This window comes from Capricornis sumatraensis, chromosome 23, assembly GCF_032405125.1.
Source record: "Capricornis sumatraensis isolate serow.1 chromosome 23, serow.2, whole genome shotgun sequence".
Classification (NCBI taxonomy): Eukaryota; Metazoa; Chordata; class Mammalia; order Artiodactyla; family Bovidae; genus Capricornis; species Capricornis sumatraensis.
In genome coordinates, this window is record NC_091091.1 from 50,878,025 (window position 1) to 50,900,297 (window position 22,273).

A 22,273-nucleotide genomic window follows, 5' to 3' on the forward strand; every position below is an offset into this window, starting at 1 on the left:
GCGTGCTGCAGTCCATGGGGTTGCAAAGAGTCGGACGTGACTGAGTGACTGAACTGAACTGATATTACTTATATGTAAGCTTCCAAAGTTATATAAAATGCCTAGAAATTTTTCAACGTCCTCACGACTGTATGTCAGTCATAATTCCAATTATCATCTCAAATTGTTATATGCAACAGAAAAAAACCAAATTTCCGTAACTGCATAATTTTTACAATAAACTCATCAGACCTCTGACCACGGGTATTTTTCAGTCTTTAGCCTTTTACGGATGGTTACTGTTTTACTGATCTTTCCTGAAAGCTTTTATAATCAAATGCAGACAAAAATCTTTCATCTTTAAAAAGTTCATGGAAAGGACTCTGATAAAGCTTCTAGAATACAGGTATCTGGTAACTAAGGCCATACCACTGAACTTGGCGAGCCTGTCTAAACTCTAGTGGGAAAACTGATGGGTCCCTTTCTATTTTTTAGATTTATTTTTGGCTGCGCCGGGTCTTCAGCTGCAGCTGGCGGGGTCTCCGCCACAGCGTCCAGGCTGCCCGTCACAGGGGCGTCTCCTGCTGTGGACCCCGGGCTCCGGGTGAGCAGGCCTCAGCAGATGCTACGTGAGGCTCTCGAGCCGCAGGGTGTGGGCTCAGCGGCCCAGCACCTGTGGGGTCTCAGACCCCGCCCAGGGAGGGAACTAGTGTCCCGTGCACTGGAAGGTGGGCCACCAGGGAAGTCCCCTGATGGGTTCTGAAAACCGCTGATCTGCGATTAAGGAAAACGAGAATTAATTACACAGGACTACACGAATCCTGAAGACGCTTATCATCTTTATGACCTTCTGTTTGAAGCATTGCTGGTCCTTTAATGCGTGCTTTCCAGGCTTATTATTTTTCTCTTTCTCTTAAGCTATTAGCTTTCAGCAATCTGGAAAATTACACCTTTGTAAACAGAACCGAGACATTTATCTTCTCTCCCAATCTGTTCCCTCTACAATTGAGAAACTCGTCTTAAATATCCTGTTTTCGTGAAAACACAGTTATTTTATGAGGTCAGTAGAATATGTTCTCCTATTTAATTGAAAACGCTGGTCATGTTGCCAGGCTTTGGCTGGCGTGTCGTATTGTAAAATGATGTAGCGGTTCTCTGGGTTTTTTCACCGTGAGAATTTTTGCTGCAAGCAGAGACAGTTGGCCATAATGTAACTTTGCCATAAAAGGTGAAATAATAACAAGAGGGACATTTGAAGGGACTTAATGAAACATGAAAATTAACAGCAAAAATTTTTAAGAATTTTAATGTGAAAATAAAAATACAAAAAAATAGGGGCTTTCCTGGTGGTCCAGTGGTTGGGACGCCTCGCTTCCAGGGCAGGGGTACAGGTTTGATCTCTAGTTGGGGAACTAAGATCCTATATGCCTGTGGGGCTAAAAAAAAAAAAAAAAACTGAACTCATTTAACATGTGTAGATTCATGATCACAGTGTATTTGGGTGTCTTAGAGAAAGTGATGATACTTCTTTTGTTAAAGTCAACTGACCATTAAGGATTCAGGATTTAATGTTGGATGTAAATTTACGATCTTAAAAATTGAGATTTCCCTGGAATTCAAATGATCAGACAAAGGACGCTGCTGTTATCAATATAAGGAGCGTACATGACTTGTGGCACATGTCTGGGTTACGTGGAAATGATCCATCAGAAGCTCAGCCCTGGTATTACTTGGCTGGATTCTGTGCCAAGCACCAAAATTCGTCTATGCCATGTTCTCCACCATCGAACAGCAAAAGGGTTTCAAAAAATATATGGTCATCAAGAATCAGATAACCACTTCCTTGTGGGGACTAGGAGGAGCCCGTCTTATTTCTCTGCCAACTTCTAGCATTGCACAATACAGTACAGAAAGCACGCATGAGATGTATCTAAGCTAGAGAGTCGATCATCAGGGTCTCCAAGACTGTGCTGAACGACGCGCCACCTCTTTGATATTAGCCGCAGTTTGGAAACTTTGGGCTTTGACAGGTGGGAAGGATGGCTGTGCCCACAAAGGATTTGCTGACTGACATGTTATCATTTTCCAGTGTAATTTGCAATCTGGCGTTTACGGCATTGAAACCCGACTGTCAAACCAAACCGTCAACCAGTTATTTTATCTTTGATGGCCAAGTAGATGCACAGGGAAACTGCTCAGGACAACGATGTTTACGGTTTGCAACACCGTGTGAAGTTCCAGCCTGGGCCTGCCCTACGGGGTGCAACGTTACGGAGGACTATACAGTCACTTCTTGGCAGGTCCGGGGAATCTCAGGATACCTTGGGGACACCGGGAAGCGAGGAACTCACCCAAGTGTGTGAGTATTAGAGGCTCAGCTGATGAGATGCTCTAAGTTAGCTTCCAGCCCCAAGAGGCTGTTCAAAGCCTGATCAGGAATCCCTCACAGAAGCTCCAGCAAAGCAGCAACTTAAAAGCACCTACGTGTCCGACCTGCTCTTGCTGTACTGACCTCAATAACCAGGTCATGTTTAATGAGACCAGACTGGTTTTGCAAACAAATTAATCTTGATCATCTTCAATACAAAAGGGCGTGTCTGTAGGGAGAGAACCGCGCACCCTGTGGGGTGTCGAACGGGCGCGCCCCTCTCAGTAATTCACGTTTCCAGTTCGTCTCCCAGCCTTCTGACGTGGAATCACGAGAAGTGAAAACTTCCCCACTGGCTGAAGTGGAGCAGCTCTGTGTGACCCTCAGCGAACCCTGTCAGGCTGTGTGAGGACATCTGTGCCGGTGTGGGGGCAGCACCCTCAGAGCTCACCTGACGCCGTCACCAGAGCCGTTCCGACCGCGGCCCAGGAAACGCACTGCACCCACCGGGGCCTGCCCGCAGCCCCCCAGCCAGCGTGGCCCGGAGGGCTCCCTCCTGGGCGCCGCCCCAGCCGGCCGCCCTCTGGTCTGACCCGGTCGACAGCGGCTTACCCTGCAATCCTCACTCTTCACTTGTTTCCACCGGGGCCCAGCCTCCCAACGCCACCTCCTAAAACGAGACGCGACTGTTTGACTACCCTGGCCTACTCTCAGGACTGAGGCACCGGCTCACGGAGACAGGGCTCACAGCGGCGACTCCTCCTGGGCGTGCGTGTGTGTGAACGGAGCTGGGGTGCAGCCTGAAACCCGCTCTCTGGCCACGATCATCCCCAGCCAACCGCACTCACAGCACAGCAGGGTCAGGAAGGCGCCTGCCCTCCCCCTCCTTCCCGAAACCGGGGAATCACCCCAGGCGGACAACCTCACCCCCAGGACGGGAGATCGAGGCCGGGAGAACTCGGCGCAGCAGACCTTGTTAGAACATCTCTCCTCCCCTTCAGCCTCCCACGGACTCCAGCGACCTTTGCACGTGGCCACCCTGTCTAAGCTGGCACAAGACGTTCAGGTTTTGCCTGCTCTGTGGGTCCTCTTTTCCCTACAAGGGCTCCCGTGTCCCCAAACTCACATTAAACAAATGTGTATGCACGCCTCTATTCTTCGACTTCAGTTCAGTCGCTCAGTTGTGTCCAACTCTTTGCGACCCCGTGGACTGCAGCATGCCAGGCTTCCCTGTCCATCACCAGCTCCGGGAGCTTGCTCAAACTCATGTCCATTGAGTCGGTGATGCCATCCAACCATCTCATCCTCTGTCGTCCCCTTCTCCTCCTGCTTTCAATCTTTCCCAGCATCAGAGTCTTTTCCAATGAGTCAGTTCTTCACATCAGGTGGCCAAAGGACTGGAGTTACAGCTTCAGCATCAGTCCTTCCAATGAATATTCAGGACTGATCTCCTTTAGGATGGACTGGTTGGATCTCCTTGCAGTCCAAGGGACTGTCAAGAGTCTTCTCCAACACCACAGTTCAAAAGCATCAGTTCTTTGGTGCTCAGCTTTCTTTATAGTCCAACTCTCACATCTATACATGACCACTGAAAAAACCATAGCCTCGACTAGACAGACCTTTGTTGGCAAAGTAATGTCCTTCGACTTAAGTCACTTTAATTCCCAGGTGCAGCAGGAGGAGGGTGAGAGCCCGCCCCGCTCTGGCCTCCAGCCCTGCGCTCCCCTCCCCTGCAGACTCGGCCTCCAGACTGCAGGAGGGCACACCTCTGCTGTCCGAGGCCACGCAGGTGTGTGCTTTGTCACAGCCACCACGGGACACGTCTTCCAAGCCGGCCGGGCTGTGAGAACACCCTGCTCCCTTGCAGTGGTCCTGACCAGGCCTGCAGGCACGGACGGTGCCCACCTCTCACTGCCCTCCCCCGCTCACTGCTCCCTCCCCTCTTCTGAGTGGGCAGAGTCCAGCCAGCTCCCTGACCTCCTGCACATCGGCCAGCCCAGGTCAGGGGGCAGGCAGCACGGCCCCCGCCGGCCCAAGACCAGCCCTCGGAGGCCCGCGGTCGTCGGGTACACGCTGTCTGAGCCTTGTGCCGGGTCTTCCCCGCAGAGTCAGGCGCCCCCCCAAAGCGTTCCGGTGGGGTGCCTGACAAGGGCTTTAGGTGGTCAGCGACCCGGCCGAAGAGGCTGAATGGGCCTGGCCCCTGTGGCTCCGTAGAGCCCCCGACGGGGGAGCAGCCCCTAGTGGTGGCAGGTCAGAGCCTGGGGTCTGGTGCCTCCCTGGGCAGAGGCAGCCCAGCCCCACGTCGCTCGGAGCAGCACAGATGGAAGGGCCAGAAGCCTCAGCCTTCGTGAGCAGCCCCCGAGGCTGTGAGCGTGGGTTCTGTGAACCCACTTCCTCAGATGGGACTGGTCTCACTTCTGAGCTGCTTCCTCCCGTAATGGGCTTAAGGCAGACAAAGAGGAAATGGAATTAGATCTAAGGTGTGAAAAGGAATAAAGTCTGGGATCCTAGGGCCCCCAGGCAGCCCCAGGCTTTCCCTGCGAAACCCCGATGACTTATGACCCAGAAGAGTCGGTGACCGACGGCAGGGCTATTGCCATTTTAACTGAACGCTGTTTTCGTTTTGCAGATTTCTTTTGTTGTTCCTGGAGCTGACAAGTTGGTCACAGCATTCATAGGGAAAGACAGTCAAAAATAGCCAGGAAAAAAACTTTAAAAGCAGAACGAGGCAGGGACGTGAGCCCTGTCAGGTATCAGCACGTTATATAAGCCTTCTGTGATAATGTGTGGTCCGATCGTGGAACAGACGGGCGGGCCACGGGACGGAGTGCAAGCCCAGAAATAGACCCACCTGCATAAGGACGTTCAGTATGTGATACAGGCGGCCTCTCAAATTTATGGGGAGACCAGACTTTTGATTAAAATATGGTGCTGGAATAACTGAGCAGCTCCATGAAAGAGAGGTAAAATATGGACCATTCACGACACTTTAAGTCAGAGTCAATCCCAGATGTACAACAGGTTTGACGCGAACAAGGAAACAGACGTGAGGGAGGAAAAGCAAACGCTCAACCCGGCTTGCCACGCAGAAATGCAGCATGAAGCTCCGTGATGCTCCCCCTTCGCCTGTCGGGCTGGCAGAGGCCCAGCCTTGGCAGCCCTGGGCCGGGGCCCCGGGAGCACGGGCCCCATGGAGGGCTGGCGCGTCTGGTAGCATCACACGCCCATCCAGCCGCCACCCGTGCCGCCTGCCTCTAGGAGCCCAACTGAAGACGCGCCGGCTCCCCTGCACGTGGCATGGTGCCCACGGCCCTGCCAGCAGCCTCAAAGCTGGCGCGCAGCCTAACGCTCACCGGGAACACGTGTGGCTACAGGTCAATGGGCCCTGCATCCCAACAGGCCCCTGTGAACATGCCACCCCACGTGGCAAAAGGCGCCCTGCTGCTGGGGTGACGTGAAGGACGCTGAGAGCAGGGGTTGTGCTGGGGGATCGAGGGGGCCCCAGTGTCCTCATCGGGGAGCAGAGGCCTCTGGAAGCTGGAGGAGGCAGACACAGGCTCTCCCCGGAGCTGCAGAAGGCCCAGCCCTGCCCCACAGCGACTGCAGCCCAGGGCCAACCCAGCTTGGATGTCCAGCACCGCGACTGTCGGGGGACGCGTTTGTGGCGCTGCAGCCTCAGAAGCCTGTCTGCTCGCCCGCCTCGGGGTCGGCTGTGCAGGGATGGGGGTGGCCTAGTGGATGAAGGGGACGGCCAGAAACACCGTCAAGTCAAAAGGAGAGCGTGGAGAGAGTGTGAACACCAGGCTGCCCGGCGTCTAAGAAGCAGGACCCGTGGACACGGGAGAGAGGAGCCAGTGGGGATATAAACCCAGCTTCCTCAGAGGAGGACTTGCGGGAGGAAGGCGGAAAGAGGACCGACGGGGCCGCGGCCGAGGCCGGACTCGCCTGAGCGCAGACCTAACCTGGAGCCTCGCGAGGCTCACACAGAAGCGCTGCACGTGGCAGAGGGGGCTCTCTGCACACCGAGAGCAAAGCAAGGCGTGACACTAGCCGCACCCCAGGCCTCCAGCCCCCGGGCTCCCGGGCGGATCTGGCCTCGGGTTCCTCGAGGATGCACCGCCGGCTCAGCTCGGGAAACATGTTCCAGGCCCGGCGTCCGCCTGCGAGCTCGGCGGTAAAGGGCCTGGCCCAACCCAGGGCACCCTCGTCTCACAACCAACACACACGACCGCAGCTGGAAAAACCAATAAAAAGCGGAACGAAACGGAGCAGTGAGGAAACCCGTCCAAGGTGAGCGTGAAAGAGCGAGAATCCTGAACAGGCTGACGCTCAGTCGTGTCCTGCTCTTTGAGACTCCAGGGGCTGCAGCCCACCAGGCCCCTCTGTCCGTGGAACTTCCCAGGCAAGAATACTGGAGTGGGTTGCCATTTCCTCCTCCAGGGGATCTTCCCGACCAGGGATTGAACCCAGGTCTCCCGGACAGCAAGCAGATTCTTTACCATCTGAGCCACCAATAAACGAGCCCTGAACAGAAATCAAAGCTCTACCGTTAAAATATCACAGGGCACCGTGTGACCCAGCAGTGCCATCACTGGGTGTGTGCCCAGGAGAACTGACAGCAGGGACCCAAACAGAGGTTCGCACTCCGCTTTCACGGGAGCCTGACTCACACCCAGGGAAAGGCGGAAAGAATCCCAGCGCCCGTCAGGGGACGAGCGGAGAAGGGAGTGCCGTCCATCCAGGACCTGGACCATCGACGTCCTGGACAGGACGCCGTTCAGCCTCCAGAGGTTCTGACATCAACTGCGGCCCGGGTGAACCCCGAGGACCTCAGGCTACATGTGTTCCGCCGAGATCCCTGTGTGATCCCACCTCACAAGCTGCACGGACGAGCCTAACTCTAGAGACAGAGAGGAGAGAAGACGTTACCAGCGCTGAGTCGGTCCCAAAGGAAATCAACCCTGAACACTGACTGGAAGGACTGATGCTGAAGCTGAAGCTCCAATACTTTGGCCACCTGATGCGAAGAACGGACTCACTGGAAAAGACCTCGATGTTGGGAAAGATTGAAGGCGGGAGGAGAAGGGGTCGACAGAGGATGAGGTGGCTGGATGGCATCACCAACTCGATGGACATGAGTTTGGGTAAACTCTAGGAGATGGTGATGGACAGGGAGGCCTGGCGGGCTGCAGTCCATAAGTTTGCAAAGAGTTGGACAGGACTGAGCGACTGGACAAGGGCTAGGGAAGGGTGCTGTGAGTTAGTGTTAATGGGGAAGAGAGTTTCAGTTTGGGAAAATGAGGAAGCTCTGGAGATGAAGTGGTGATGGCTATACAACAATGTGCGTAGACGCAATGCCCCTGAACTATATGCTTAAAAGAGATAAGGATGGCAAATGGTAGTTTATGTGTATTTACTCTAATTTTTTTTTAAGTTAACACCAAGCCAACTTATATCCCAACTAAACCAGTCACGAACCTGCTCAAAGGCCAGGGGCACGGGTCTGTGACTATGGGGCAGCTCCATGACATCTCTCGGGCTGCAGCCGTGGGTCAGCCCTGCCCGGTGCGGGCAGCAAACTGGGGCGGGCAGAGCGGTGGGAGCAGGTGGCCGAGGAGCCAGGGCTGGGACCCATGAGGGCAGCCCCTGATGGGAAAACCTGGTCTGGGTGAGTGCGGTGACCACCCAGGCCCAGGACGGGGGCTGCAGGGCCCTGAGGATCCTGTTGATGCCCACCACTGCCCTTCCTTCAGTGATGCTGCCCACAGCTCCCCAAGACCACCCGAGCGGCAGCAGTCGAGGTGCGGTGGGAAGGTGGAGCCTGGGCTGAAGCTCCATGGCGTGGCGCGTAGGCACCGACTCTAAGAGTCAGTGTCTGGATCTGGCACCTGGACATCTCAGGAGAAGGAGTGAAGAGCCTGCTCAGGAAGCTGGAAGCTGATGGCAAGGGCCAGAGCCGAGCACGGGCTGCAAGCAAAGCTGTCTCCAGCAGCACCCCCGCCCTGGGTGGCTGCAGACGGCCAGGCTCGCGTACCATTCCAGAACCCGGCTCGTCTGAGCCTCAGCCCCAGCCGCCCTCTCCCCCAGAGCATCTCGGCCATGGGGGAAGCACTGAACGCAGAACAGCTCCTGCTGTGTTAACTCAGCGAGATGTCACAGCAGCCCTCCGGAGGGCTGAGCATTCGCCACCCTCCGAGGCGTTGCCACAGCAACCGTGAGCCCAGGCTTCTCACTCAGATGGCAGCAGCGGGGAGGTTGGGCGAGGTGGCCTCCCCAGGGGGCCTTGAAAACAGGGAGAGAGGCGCAGCCGGGAGGCTGCCCCTCCTGCAACCAGTCTCCCGCCCTCCTGCCTGCACCTGCCAGGTCCGCCTGAGGATCGGGGTCAGGGGAGTCCTCAGGTGGCCGGGACCATCTTAGTCCTCTCCCTGTAAACCGGAGAGATGTGAAGGCATGGCCCGGGTGCCGGCCACTCTGTCCCTTGAGGCCGGTGCTTCCCTTTCAGCCCCAGATAATTTCCCACCAGCCCTGCAGGAGCCAGAGGCCGGGGGCCCATCTCACGCGGGCAGGGCCCAGGCGGCCAGAGGAGGGTCCCCGGACCTCCCACCGGAAGTGCCCCCATCCCTGCCCCGTTTCACAGTGAGTGTCCTGCCTTGGACCACACGCCCTCCCGATGGGCCCGGGCTGCAGGAGGGCAGAGGGTGGCCAGGCCCACCCACCCAAACACCGACGGTCAGGCACCCCAGAGGCCCCGTGGCAGCCCAGCCCAGCCTTCGTGCAGATGCAAAGGAAAAGGGTGCCGTGAAGTGCAGGGTGTGCAGGGCAGCAGGTGAGAGGAGGCCTGGGCAGTGGGGGCAGGAACCACCCACAGTCAGGACCAGGCCTGGGGGGTACAGGGGCCGGGGTGCAGGAGGGAGCTGGGGTGCTCCTGGTCAAACAGCACGTCCTGCCCACTGTGCAGAGCGCCGTGTCCAGGGCTGGGCCCTCTGGGACTTGCAGAGGGACGCCCCAGGCCGGCCCCCAGGAGGTGGTCTCCTCCCACAGGGCTGTGCCCACCAGGAGCCTCGACATCCACTTCCTGATACCGGCCAGCTGGCCGGCTGCCCACTGCTGGGGGCTCTGCAGACCCACCCCTGCCCCCCGGACGGCATCAGCAGGAACAGAACACTTCAGGGCGGAGAATAGCTAGCCCCAGACGCCCCTGGCTAAGCCAGGACCGGGCCTTGCTGTTCCCAGGACGGGTCATCCACACGTGGCAAAGCCAGGGCCCACCTGCCCACACCTGGGGAGGGTGCGTGAGCCACGACTTGGGCCACCCCCGCCCCCCTCCCGGCACGCCCTGCCCTCAGCAGCTGCAGGGAGGCAGAGGGCAGCGGGGACAGAGGGCAGGACGGTGGGCAGGGACACAGAAGCCACCGTCTCCAATAAACCAGAAGGAAGGCTGGAAAAGAGAGCCATCTGCAGCGACAAAGAAGAGGATACGTAGCAGCTCAACGCGAAACAACCACGAGAGCAACCTGTAACTAATACAACAAAACGTGAGGCGTCCCCGGCTGCGCACGATACCAGCTTCCCTCCCACGCAGTCCCAAAATGCAAGTCCTGCCTGGACTCCAGTGAGGTCATTTCTGAGCTTGACAAAGCGTATTCGAAGGTTCAATGAGAGATACGAATACGTGAGAGCAGCTGACGCTGTGGAGGGCACGAGCCGGGCTGTAAACGTGTGGAAGGCCCCGGCTTAGAATAAACGGAGTCCCCGCGTCAGGGTGGAGCCCCGAGGACTCGGCGGCCGGACGACAGAGCAGCAGAGCTGGCCGGTTAAAAACGCTCCGATCCGGTGAGGTGCTTCTCCAAAACGGACGCTTCCTTTGTTCTGAGCATCACGGTAGTGACACTCGTTGTAAACAAAGGCCAGAGTGAGACACAGCCGCAGGTGCGCCCAGCGGCAGGACGGCCTCCACAGAAGACAGGGAGGCTGCCCGGAGGCCCGAGGAGGGGGCCGGGCGGGCGGAGGAGGAAGGCGGGGCGAGGGGGCGGCAGTGATGGGAGTGGGGAGGCAGCGGCTCCCGGGCAGGTTGCATCTGGGAAGGCGGGCGGGTATTTGATTCTTGCCTCCACCACCCACCACCCACCACCAGGAAGAAGGTGGGGAAGCGACAGACGTTTGATCTAAAAGTAAACACACAGCTTCCGTGTCCTCAGGTAACCAGAGCCCCAGGGAGAGAGTCCAGGCTTTTGGGAGGAGCAGCAAAAAGGGCCAAGGACGCCCCCACCTGCACAGCAGCCCGTGGCCCCAGCACGAGGGTCAGCGTGGTCTTGGAAGGTGCATGGGGTGGGGGGTGCCCCTCAACCAAGCCTGACCTGGGGGGAGGCTGCAAACACCACTGATCCACGTGGCTCGGGGGTCCGAGCACCCATCAGCAGGTCCTGTGATAATCCTGCCAAGTGTGGCCTGGAGCTGGAAATCAGTTTCCCATAGACCTTGCCTGCGGTGCTGGTGAGGCCTCGCTGCACAGACACAGACACACACAGACACACACACACATGTACACACACGCAGGCACACGCAGGTACAGACACACAGGTACACATACATACATGTACAGGGATGCATACATGTACACACATGCGCACACATGTACACACATACACAGGCACACAGAGATACACTCAGACACGTACACACATGTACACATAGGCACACACCCATATACACACACAGGCACACATACAGAGACACACATGCACACACAGAGGCACACACATAACACACGTACACACACACAGACCACACACACACACAAACAAATAGACACACACAGACACAGAGACACACACAGACACACAGACACACACACATGTACACACACACAGGTACACGCAGGTACAGACACACAGGTGCACACATACATACATGTACAGAGATACACACATGCGCACACATGTACACACAGGCACACATGCACACATACACAGGCACACAGAGATACACCCAGACACGTACACACATGTACACATAGGCACACACCCATATACACACACAGGCACACATACACACAGAGACACACATGCACACACAGAGGCACACACACGTACACACACACAGACACACATAAACACAGACAAATAGACACACACAGACACAGAGACACACAGACACGTACACACATGTACACAGGCACACACATGTACACACACAGGCACACACAGAGAGACACACACAGACACACATGCACACAGACACACACAGAGGCACACACACACAGCAGGGGCAGGGGCACATTTGAAGGCTGGGCCATCACCAACACCCACAGAAAAATAGACCGATTTTTTCCAATTCTTAATTATTCCACTTTAAATGATCTGCCTTGGAGTACACTGCAGCCGGGTCGTTCACCTGGACAGAACTGGGGAGGCCCAGCCTTGTGGGGGTAGCTTATGCCTGTCACAGTTGCAAAGAACCCTACTTCCTGGCAGCCGCTGAGTACGGGCCCTGCTCTGGGCAGCTGGAGCCTGGATGCAGCCTGAAGGCTGGGCTGGGCCCTTCCAGGTTCCCCGACGGCCCCAGAAGGAGGCAGGGCCTGGCCTCGGGCAAGCAGACCCTTCCTCCCAGGCCCCTCCCTATGGGAGGCCCGTAAGTCCTGGGTCGGGGGCCCGTGGCCACACCAGTGGAAATCAGGGCAGCCGGGAGCAGAGGGGCCTGCAGTGCGGCCACATGTCAGGCTCGCCTGGGCCAAGACAGGGAGATGGGTGTCCAGGCGGGGGGCGCACAGAGCAGCGGGGGGCGCACAGAGCGGCGGGGGCTCCAGAAGACCAGAGCACGGAGGCCACAGCTTCCAAGTCGGGCCCCAGGGAAGCTGAGGGGGTCAAGGAGGGGAAGTGGTCCATCTTCCAGGGAAGCGGAGCTACCACGGGGCCCCGGGGGTCAGCAGGCACCCTGGAAAGCCCAGGGCTCTCCTTCAGGCCCTGCTGGGCACCGTCCACATGCTGGGGTGGGCAGAGACGCTGAGCTTCCTGAGAGCTGTGCCCACGCCAGTTTAGGGCCCCGGGGTGGGGTGGGGGGTTCTCGATCCGGTAACAGGTAGGGGCTGGGGGCTTCTCAGAGCCAAGGACTGACCCCAGTGGACCCCCCAGCTGGAAGGGGGAGGAGGGGCATGTTTGGAAGAAAGAAATCTGAGAGTGGCCTTGCTTTAGCCTGAGGGTGGGGTCCTTACAAGGACGTATCCAGGGTACTGAGGAGAGCTCACCTTGGTGGGGGGCAGGGGGCTCCCCAGCACAGGATGAGGGGGCCCTTCCTCCCTCACCCGTGGGACCCCCCAGTCCGGAGTCTGGAGCTACCCTGGTGTCCGAGAACTCCGGAGACGAGGCCACAGCCAGTCCCACAGAGACAGGCCTCTGGGAGTCTGGTGCTTAATGAGCCGGACCCGGAAGCTGGGGCAGAGGCGGAGAAGACCCCACACGCCAGCCCCAGCGGGTGGGCGGGCAGAGGCGGCAGGCTGGAGTCTGCAGCCTGGTCCATGGGGCTGGTGTTCCCACCCCTGAGCCAGCGGCGGTCTGAGGTTCCCCAGGGCAGCCGCAGGCCAGGCCAGGCTGGGAAGGGAGGAGGGGCGGGGAGCAGGAGGGGAGGGAGGGCTGGGGCGTCCACATGCAGGCCAGCCCTACGGACATCTCTGCTTTCGGGGGGACCAGTCTTTGTAGACAAAAAATTAATATGCTGATGGTTTACCATTTGTAACAACCACTTCTTTACAATGGTGTTTCCCAAACACCTGCTCAAGATGGCAGCTGGTTAAGCCCGTCCAGCTCGGACTCCCTGGGGCCCCCAGAGGCAGAGGTTTGACCCCCAGGGCCCCCCACACCTGCCCAGAGGTGACCTTGAGCTAAGCTGGGGAGAGCAGGCCTAGGAGGGCAGAGACCATGAGGGGGCCCAGAGGGCAGAGACCATGAGCAGGCCCAGCCACCCTGGGGGCCCGCCAGCCCACCCTTCCACACCAAGGACACTCACTCATGTCTGTCACCCCCTCTCAGCTCTCTGGACTGATGTGTCCCTTGCAGTCTGAGATTTCAGGTATGGACACCAAGGCGGCCCACGCAGGCCCACGGCCCAGCTGCACTGTGGTGCTCACCCGACCCCCTGGGGCCCACTGCTGGCACGGCCAGGGGAGCCCCCAGCGCCCAGCACCGCATGGGGGCCTGGAGCTGAAAGGGAAGTGGCCGCTGGGCAGCCCCGGTCCCGCCCGGCCTCTCTGCTCTGAGGAGGGCCAGCTTCCTCGTGCAGCCAGGTGGCCAAGATGACCCGGACGATCAGGCAACAGAGCCCCGTCCACCCCCATGCCAGCGCGGGCTGGACTCACCACTCACAGCTTCCGTTCTGCCTCGGAGAACAAGGCCCTCTACATGGGAGACGATTTCTCTGAGGACTTGGAGCTTGGGGGAGGACGGGGTTTGTTCACAGGGTGTGGAGGTTCAGTTCTACCGGATGCAGAGAGCCCGGGGGGGACGGGCTGATGGCCACGTGACAGAAGGGAGGCGCCTAACACCACTGAGCTGCGCGCTTAAATGCAGCTCGACGGCACCTTCTGTGACGGCTGACTTACCGTCACCAAAGACTGGAAACAAAACCAGACACAACGTCCAGTCTTGCCCCCAGGACCGGGTACAGCGAGTTTGGATAATCCATCTCCAGGCCCTCTCCCCCAAAGGTGGAGCTGCCATGAGGTGAACAGCCACCTCGCCAGGGACAGACAGGTCACACGACACGCTGACCCCCGTGCCTGCCTCCAGCAGGGCTGCGGGGGCGCGTCTGGGGCAGCTGCTCTTCACAGTGGCTGCCCGCAGGGTGGAAGGTGGCTCCAGCAGTCCCTAAGGCCAGTCTTCACCGGGCGTCCAGGCACGCCTGAGCCCTGGCACACCCTCTGAAACAAGGCCACGTGCAGACAGCTGCGCGTGGAAGCAGACTCCAAGTCCTCAGCCCCTCTCCTGGTGGGGTCACCGCCCCGGCCACGGGAAGAGGCGGAGGGGCCAGCGCCCTCCTTCCAGACACGTCCTGGCACCCAGCCCCGCGGCCCAAGGACCCCTGGAGGCCTGACTGGGGGCCCAATTAGGAAGCAGGAAGCTGCCCTACAATTACGTGGTGACTTGCATCTGAGATAAAAGCCTGGCAGGACCCCATGCTTCCTCTAGCTACCCCAAGCCAGCCCCGTCTCTGGGCCCTCCTGTCTCTCCACTGCACCAGCCCCGTCTCTGGGCCCTCCTGTCCCTCCACTCCACCAGCCCCGTTTCTGGGACCCTGCTTTTCAAAGCCAAGACCTGGCTGGAGGAGCCAGAATCCTGGGGTCGGTGGAGACTGTGGGCAGAAGGGCGGCCTGCTGTGCTTGGGAGGCAGGAGGACCGTCCCCGGGCAGAGGTGCAGAGGGCTCAGCCTGGGGGTGGAGGTGAGGAGGGCACAGCGCCAGGCCCACCAGCCTCACCAGCCTCACCTCCCCCGGTCAGTCTTTGCCCTGAGGGTTCCCAATCTCCTTCCCAGGCCCACTTTGGGAACATCTGGTTGACCCCAAAGCCACCCCTCTCAAACCCGGTCTTGGCTGACGTCCAGCCTTCCCCCTGGTGGGGGAGGCAGCTCCCTCTAGGCCCCACCTGCCCACCCACCTCCCACACCCCCATTCTCCGTTGGGAGGGGCCAGGTGGCAGAGACTGTCCCAGGTGCCGTCAGTCTGACACACTCACCAACCAGCAACCTCATCTTTTGGATCAACCGTCTCTGCACAACCGACAAAAGGCCGGGGCCCATCAGCTGGGTCCTGGCCGCAGAGACAGTAGCAGTCCTCGCGCCCTAACGCATGGAACACTTCAGGGCCTCTGTGCCAAGGGGCTCATTTCTCTGGCCTACAATCCCCCCGGCCCGTGACCCGAGGCAGCACCAGGTGTGACACGGGGACGGGGGGTGGGCAAGGGCGTCCCAGTGCCCGCACGAGCCTCCTGGGCTGAAACACAGAGCACAAAGGCCCCCTCCGCCCCAGCCTCGGAGCCGAAAAGCAACTGTCCTTTCAGAAGTGACTCATTTACAACAGGCCCATCAGGCAGAGTCCCGGGAGCTAATTCTAACCTTTGCAGAGGCTTATTCAGCCTTTGGAGTTATAATTACCCCCAATCTCTGGGCAGGATAAGGCTGCAATCAGGAGCTTGGATCTGGCCAAGAGAAAGTGGAGAACGGGCTCGGGGGGCCAGTGTGGGGCAGGGCGCCGTGGCTGCCACCTGGGTCCTGCCCCTGCCCACCTGGAGCGACCAGCACAGGCCTGGCCTCTGGGCTCCAGACGTGGGGGGCTGGCCCCCCATGGAGCGGCTTCTCAAGCACATCCCTCCCAAGCCTCGAGCCGCTGTCTGCTGTAGAATGGGGCTTGTGTGAAGGGCGAATGGCCTCAGGGTCTCGGCCCCAGAAGAGCCCAGGGACGCGCCATCTGCACCCCCAGCTCCCGGCCGAGCTACAAGAACCCAGAGACCTGGGCTGGGAGAGCTAAGTGGAGGTGGGCTCAGGGGCAGCCCACCTGAGGCCCCTAGCATCGCTGGCCTGCCCTGCGGGCAACATACCCACACGCTCCACCAGACCCAGGCGGCCGGCGTTGCCCACACACGTCCAGCCCGGCCCCATCCGCAGCCTTACCTTGCCGAAGCTGCCCTTCCCGATGGCACGCAGGATCTGGAAGTGGTCCAGGTTCACTGCAGAGAGAGCAGAGGGGTGCCAGGTGAGGGGGCCGCAAGACCAGTGCCCACCAGGGCCCCACGCTGCAGGGAGCCCCCCACACTGCAGGGAGGCCCCGATACTGCAGGGAGGCCCTGACACTCTGGGGATTCCCCTCACAATTCAGGGAGCTCCTCAACACTGCAGGGAACCCCCCGACACTGCAGGGAGCCCCCCAACACTGCAGGGAGCCCCCCGACACTGCAGGGAACCCCCAACACTGCAGGGAGCCCCCAACACTGCAGGGAGCCCCCCAACACTGCAGGGAACCCCCCAACACTGCTGGGCGCCCCCAATACTGCAGAGAGCCCCCAACACTGCAGGGAGGCCCCGATACTGCAGGGAGGCCCTGACACTCTGGGGATTCCCCTCACAATTCAGGGAGCTCCTCAACACTGCAGGGAACCCCCCGACACTGCAGGGAGCCCCCCGACACTGCAGGGAACCCCCAACACTGCAGAAAGACCCCAACACTGCAGGGAGGCCCCGATACTGCAGGGAGGCCCTGACACTCTGGGGATTCCCCTCACAATTCAGGGAGCCCCCCAACACTGCAGGGAATGCCCCAACACTGCAGGGAGCCCCCAACACTGCAGCGAGCCCCCCAGTCCTGCAGGGCGCCCTTGCAGGTACCCAGCGGTCCACCTCGCCCTGAGAGGGGTCAGGACAGCCACGGTGCTGCAGGGGGCCCTGACCCAAGGCAGAGAGGGGCCCCCGGGGCCGGGCAGCACCCCCTCCTGGGTGCACTATAGGGGGAGGCCAGGCCATACCGCCCACAGACGGGACACGATCGGAGCGCACGGCGTCCAGAGCAGCCCCCAGCAAGAGCTGCCGCAAATCCCCAAAGACCCTCGGGCACCCCTCCCGCAGCCTCGGGAGCTGTGCCCCACGGGTGTCTCCGGACCAGCTAGAGGGGGGCCTGTACGGGCCCCCGGATGGTAACAGAGCCGCCCACTGTCTAAGAGAGACCCCTCAAGGCCTCACTTCCGTGGACTTTCTCCACGGAGTCTGACAGAGAGCCCCCGAGCCCCGGGGAGAGTCCAGTGTTTGTAACCATCACGGCCTCCTGAGACACGCTCCCCGGCGCACAGACCCGTCTGCGAGAAACCCTTCCAAGCCTGTCCACCTGCAGGCCGGCGCCGGCCAGACCCGGGAACACTGCACAGCTCTCACGCCCCAAGAGGCGGGCGCGGGCGACCTGGTCCTCACAGGGACAGTGTCCCTCAGCCAGCTCGGGACTGCCCTCTGCCCTGGGGGCCCAGGACCTCGGGATCTAGGGAGGTCCCCATGGGCAGCAGGGCAGAGGGTGGGGCATCAGGGCATGGGGCAGAGCAGCTGGGGGATGGGTCTGCGGGGCTCAGGGCCCAGCTCTCCACCTGCCTGCCCAGTCCACTTCTGGATCCGGCCAGCTGCCGCCTGAAGACCCCCAGCTCCTTCCTCATTCGCCTGTGTGCCCACGGTCAGCGTAGCTTGGCTGCTTCTGCGCAGAGCGGAGGATGGGGCCGGGTCCGTGTCCACTGCGGGAACCACCACCGAGCCTGTGGAGGGCATCCACTGTGCACAGGCCAGGCCGCCCAGACAGGGGCCTGGGACAGACGGCGGTCCCTCCCTCCCTGGGCGCTGTGTGCCCTTCTGCCCCTACCACAGCCCCAGCAGAGCCCTGAGCACGGGCGCCTTCGAGCCACGAGCTGGCAAGGTGCTCAGCAAACAAATGGTCGCTTTTAGAGAAAGCCGCGAATCCCGGACTTCTGTGTTTCCAGCAGAGAAAAATGGGAACGAAGCAGCATTAAGAGGCCAGAAGCGCAAGGCAGCCCCGTGCCTGCCTGTAAGGGGGCTCCTCGCGGGGCTGAGTGGACGGGTCGGCAGAGGCGTCAGAGGCCCCGGGCACCAAGCCAGGCCGTGGGGCAGGCCGAGCACTCCGGGAGCTGGCCAGGCCCCCCCCGCCGCCGGCCTGTGGTCTGCACCGGGCAGCCTGCAGTGCCAGCCTGTGGTTTTGACACAACTCTCCCTGCTACCTGAGACACCACCAGGATGGCTGCAGATCCCAGACCGCAGACTGCGCGGTGGACAATGAGGGGAGCTGCCCATTAGAAGCCGGGGGGGAGGGGAGCCCGGATGTGGCTGCCAGGCGTCTCAGGAGTGCTGGGGCCGAGCTCCGGGGCAGGCCCAGCGCCACGTAGGCGCACACGGTGTCAGACCAGAAGCCATGAGCAGGGATCGTCCCTGAGGGTGGCCCCCACCCCGGGGACCCAGCTTCAAGATGGGGCTGGCCCGGACCCCTCCAGGAGAGCCTCAAGCCCACCCACTGACCAGGGTCACTCTGAGCTCCAGTGACCACGGCTCCAACCTGACGCCCACACCTCGTCTACCCCTGCCCACCCACAGGGCCACCGCGCAGGATGGTTGCCACCTATCCCCAGACCCTGCCTCACGGCCCCCTGAGAACCGAGACCCAGAGGCTGCTTTGGGCCCCTCCCGCACCCAGGCTGGCTTTGGCAACACAGCAACCTCTGAACCCAGTCTGAGCAGGACGGCACGCCCCGTGAGCACCCACCCCGCCCGGTGCCAGGGTGAGGCTTTCAGCCCACCTCTGGCTCTCCTTCGGGCCTTCGATGACAACGGAACAAAATGAGCCACTGCCGGGACCTGTCACGAGAGTGGGGGCGGGTCTGCGGCAGCGAGGCTTCAACCCGGAGGATGCAGTGAGAGCCACTCACGCCAGCTCACCAAGGACGCCCTGAAAACGCGGGCAAGTCCCCCAGCGCTGAACCAACCAGAGGAGGGGGCTGGGGCTGCCGGACCTCCGAAACCAACTGAGGCACGCGTGTGTGCACAGAGGCATGCGTGTGCACAGAGGCACGCGTGTGCGCACAGAGGCACGTGTGTGCACAGAGGCACGCGTGTGCGCACAGAAGCACGTGTGCACACAGAGGCACGCGTGTGCGCATGTGCGCACAGAGGCACGCGTGTGTGCACAGAGGCGCGTGTGTGTGCACAGAGGCACGCGTGTGCGCACAGAGGCACATGTGTGCACAGAGGCGCGCGTGTGTGCACAGAGGCACGCGTGTGCGCACAGAGGCACATGTGTGCACAGAGGCACGCGTGTGTGCACAGAGGCACGCGTGTGCGCACAGAGGCACATGTGTGCACAGAGGCGCGCGTGTGCGCACAGAGGCACGCGTGTGCGCACAGAGGCACGTGTGTGCGCACAGAGGCGCGTGTGTGTGCACAGAGGCACGCGTGTGCGCACAGAGGCACGTGTGTGCGCACAGAGGCGCGTGTGTGTGCACAGAGGCGGGGGTCCCCGGGCAGAGAGGAGGCAGGGCACACCGTGCCCACTTTCCTCCGAACTTTCCGGCCACAGCTGGGCAGGGCTCTGTGGCCCAGGGAGGCGCTGGGGGCCCCAGTGCTGAGGAACAGAGAAACAAGGCTCCAGTGGGAGGGGGTCGCCGGGACGCTCAGCACACTTGCCCCTGCGTCCAACACCTCCCGGGTCACAGCGCCCGTAAGAGGCCCCAGCAGTCCTGTCTGACCTTGACCCGTCTCTTCCGGGAGCCTGAGTCCTGCGCGTGTCTGCTCGGGCCCGCAAGGACACCAGGGGCCCCGCGGCCACACGGCACAGACTCCTCTTGAGGTGGATGAATATTTTAAAACAAGGGTTTTGAGAACACTTATTCTTCAAGGCGGGCTTTCATGTGCAGAGCTGGCCATCGGAAGCACAGCGGTTGCTATGAAAATAGGTCATTTTGACCCAGCCAACTAAGCATGAGTGGAGAGAGGTTTTAATTCTATTTCACAAGGGTCAAGCTGCCAACACCAGCTCCCAGCAGCACCCATGGCCTCGCAGGAGCCCACAGCATCCTCTTCGCGGGCCCTGGCTTGGCCCACCATCACCGGCCTGAGCCCCGGGGTCCCAGGCCTCTTTCCTTATAACCGTCTCAGCACTAAAGCCCAGGGGCCCAGACAGAGCTCTGCTCCCCACGGGGTCCTCGGCCACGTTCCCAGATGGGGTGTTTCTCGTCTGATCTACGAGCTTCCCCAGGAGACCACCACCCCCAGGAAAACGCAAGGAGCTCCTTTCTGGAAGCGGGGCAGACGTTCCGACAGCCCTGTGTCCACGGAGACTTACTGTCCCCGTGCCGCCTGGACACAGGGGGCCTGGCCCTGTCGCCCTCAGCCTGCACCGTCGGTCCCGCTGGTGGCCAGGAGGGGAAGGCCACGGGCAAAGAAGGGCAGGGATGAGAGGGGCAGCGGCCCCCCGAGCACCCAGCGAAGCAGCAGAGAAAGGCGAACGCTGCCTCTTGGGCAGGAACCACCAGACCCGAAGCAAGACGGCCAGTAATGTCCGAGCACTCCCCACAATAAAACCGTCAGCGCTTTGAGCATGCCTGGCGCAGCTTTCTTTTCCACACGAGAGGGGGACGCCCTGGCACCGACCGCTGTCAGGGTTCAGCAGCCGGGTCAGCGCCCACCCCCCGTGGGGACGAGGCCCCTCCCGACAAGCCACGGACGGAGCACGCAGGGTCCCCTGAGACTCCAGGTGCAGACGGCACTGCTCCCACAGGCAGGGGCTTTTCTTAAAACCGACAAAGCTGCCTCCAGCGAGGAAAGCAAGGCAGAGTAAAAATAGACAGCTGAGTCTGAGTCACCACCATGGCTACCAGCAAGGATGCCGGAGCCCGGGGGTGGTCGCTCCCCAGAGGCCTGGAGGGGCAGCCTGGCTCACGACCGCCACCCTCACGTCCTGCCTCCCGCAGTCCGAGACAGCGCGGCAGCTGCATCCGGGGGGCAGGCCCGGCCCAGACTGGAGCCGGAATCCAGGCCAGCCCACCTCCCCTGGGCACCTAGGCCCTCAGAGCCTTCTTGGCCTCGAGAGAATCCACCCCAAAGCGGGGATCACGTGGAAAGGGTGGTCACAAACCACATGTCACGTGTTGTGGACATTCACGCCCAAGGTGACTGAACTGACCCAGAAAACCCATCAGAGAAAATCACCCAACACTTCCGAGGCCCGCAGAGCTGTATGCACACAGAGCGGTTCCCGCCTGGCCACACACCCAGGCCCAGGCCCACCCCGCCTCCCGGGGCGCCCACCCCGCCTCCCGGGGCGCCTCCCTGCCTCCCAGGACATCCACCCCACCTCCCTGCCTCCCGGGGCGCCTCCCTGCCTCCCAGGACACCCACCCTGCTTCCCTGCCTCCCGGGGCGCCTCCCTGCCTCCTGGGGCGCCCACCCTGCCTCCCAGGGTGCCCAGCCAGCCCTCCTGTGTGATGGACACAGGCACACACAGGGGCCTGGTCAGCAGACGGGCACCCCACGGACATGCCGAGGCCCTGACCTGCTCATCACCGGCGTCCCCCAAGGCTGGAGGTCTGCGGGGACCGAGACCCAGGGCAGGAGCAGGCTGTCCGCGGGGGCCCCACGCTCAGCATCGCATTTACCTCTCAGAGCAACAGGGTGCGGGGCAGGCATCCCTGAGCGTCTCTGAGGGACCCAGGGTGAGAAGGATTCGGTTCTCTGCTGCCCGCCCCACCTTGCGGGAGGCCCTGTGACCAGGGGCTTCCTTGGGCCTGGAGGACGTCCGGAAACCCCTGGACGAGAAGGTGAAAGGCGGAAAACAGGGAATCGTGTGCACTCTGGCTGGCGCGCCAGGTTGCCGAGCAGTGGGGAGGGCACCCTCAGGCTCCTCCTGGGCACTGGGCGACCGCCAAGCACCACGTGCACCGCCCCCAGAGGGGGAGGACCCGTCAGCACCCCCACCCCCTCCACTGTCCTGCCCCGGGCGGCACGGGCGGCGGGCCCTGGACGGGGGACAGGCCTCCTCTGTGCCCAAGCACCCCTCCCACAGCCCCCGGGCCCTGGCTCTGCCCCTCGTCAGGGTGGGGACCATCTTCCCAGCAACCCCCCGCCAGGGCCGGTGCGCCCCTCCATCTGAGACACTCCTGCACTCTCAGGCCGCTCTCCCAGAAGCCCCTGCAGGCCCCTCGGACCACTCATTGCCCACTCTGGGGGTCAGTGTCCACCCGTGCCCCCCAGCCTGTCCGGGGGGGGGGGGCACCCAGAGCCCCGTGCCTTGCCCCACTGCAACTCTCCCGCCAGCCCGGCGCCCAGCCGGAGGCCAGGGGCATGCCCTCACCCCGTCCCTCTGAGAGGCAGACATGCCAGGATGTGGCAGCTGCCAGGAGGCAGAGT

The 22,273-nt window shown here is 61.1% G+C and overlaps 1 protein-coding gene across 1 annotated transcript in view; it reads right to left on the reverse strand.

Moving 5' to 3' along the window:
• The window catches only part of STK32C (serine/threonine kinase 32C), a 74,712-nt gene that overhangs the window by 17,505 nt on the left and 34,934 nt on the right, over nt 1–22,273 (reverse strand). The window contains exon 2 of the mRNA XM_068961579.1: nt 16,004–16,059. Within this exon, the coding sequence (XP_068817680.1) occupies nt 16,004–16,059 (56 nt within the window). The remainder of the gene's footprint in view (nt 1–16,003; nt 16,060–22,273) is intronic.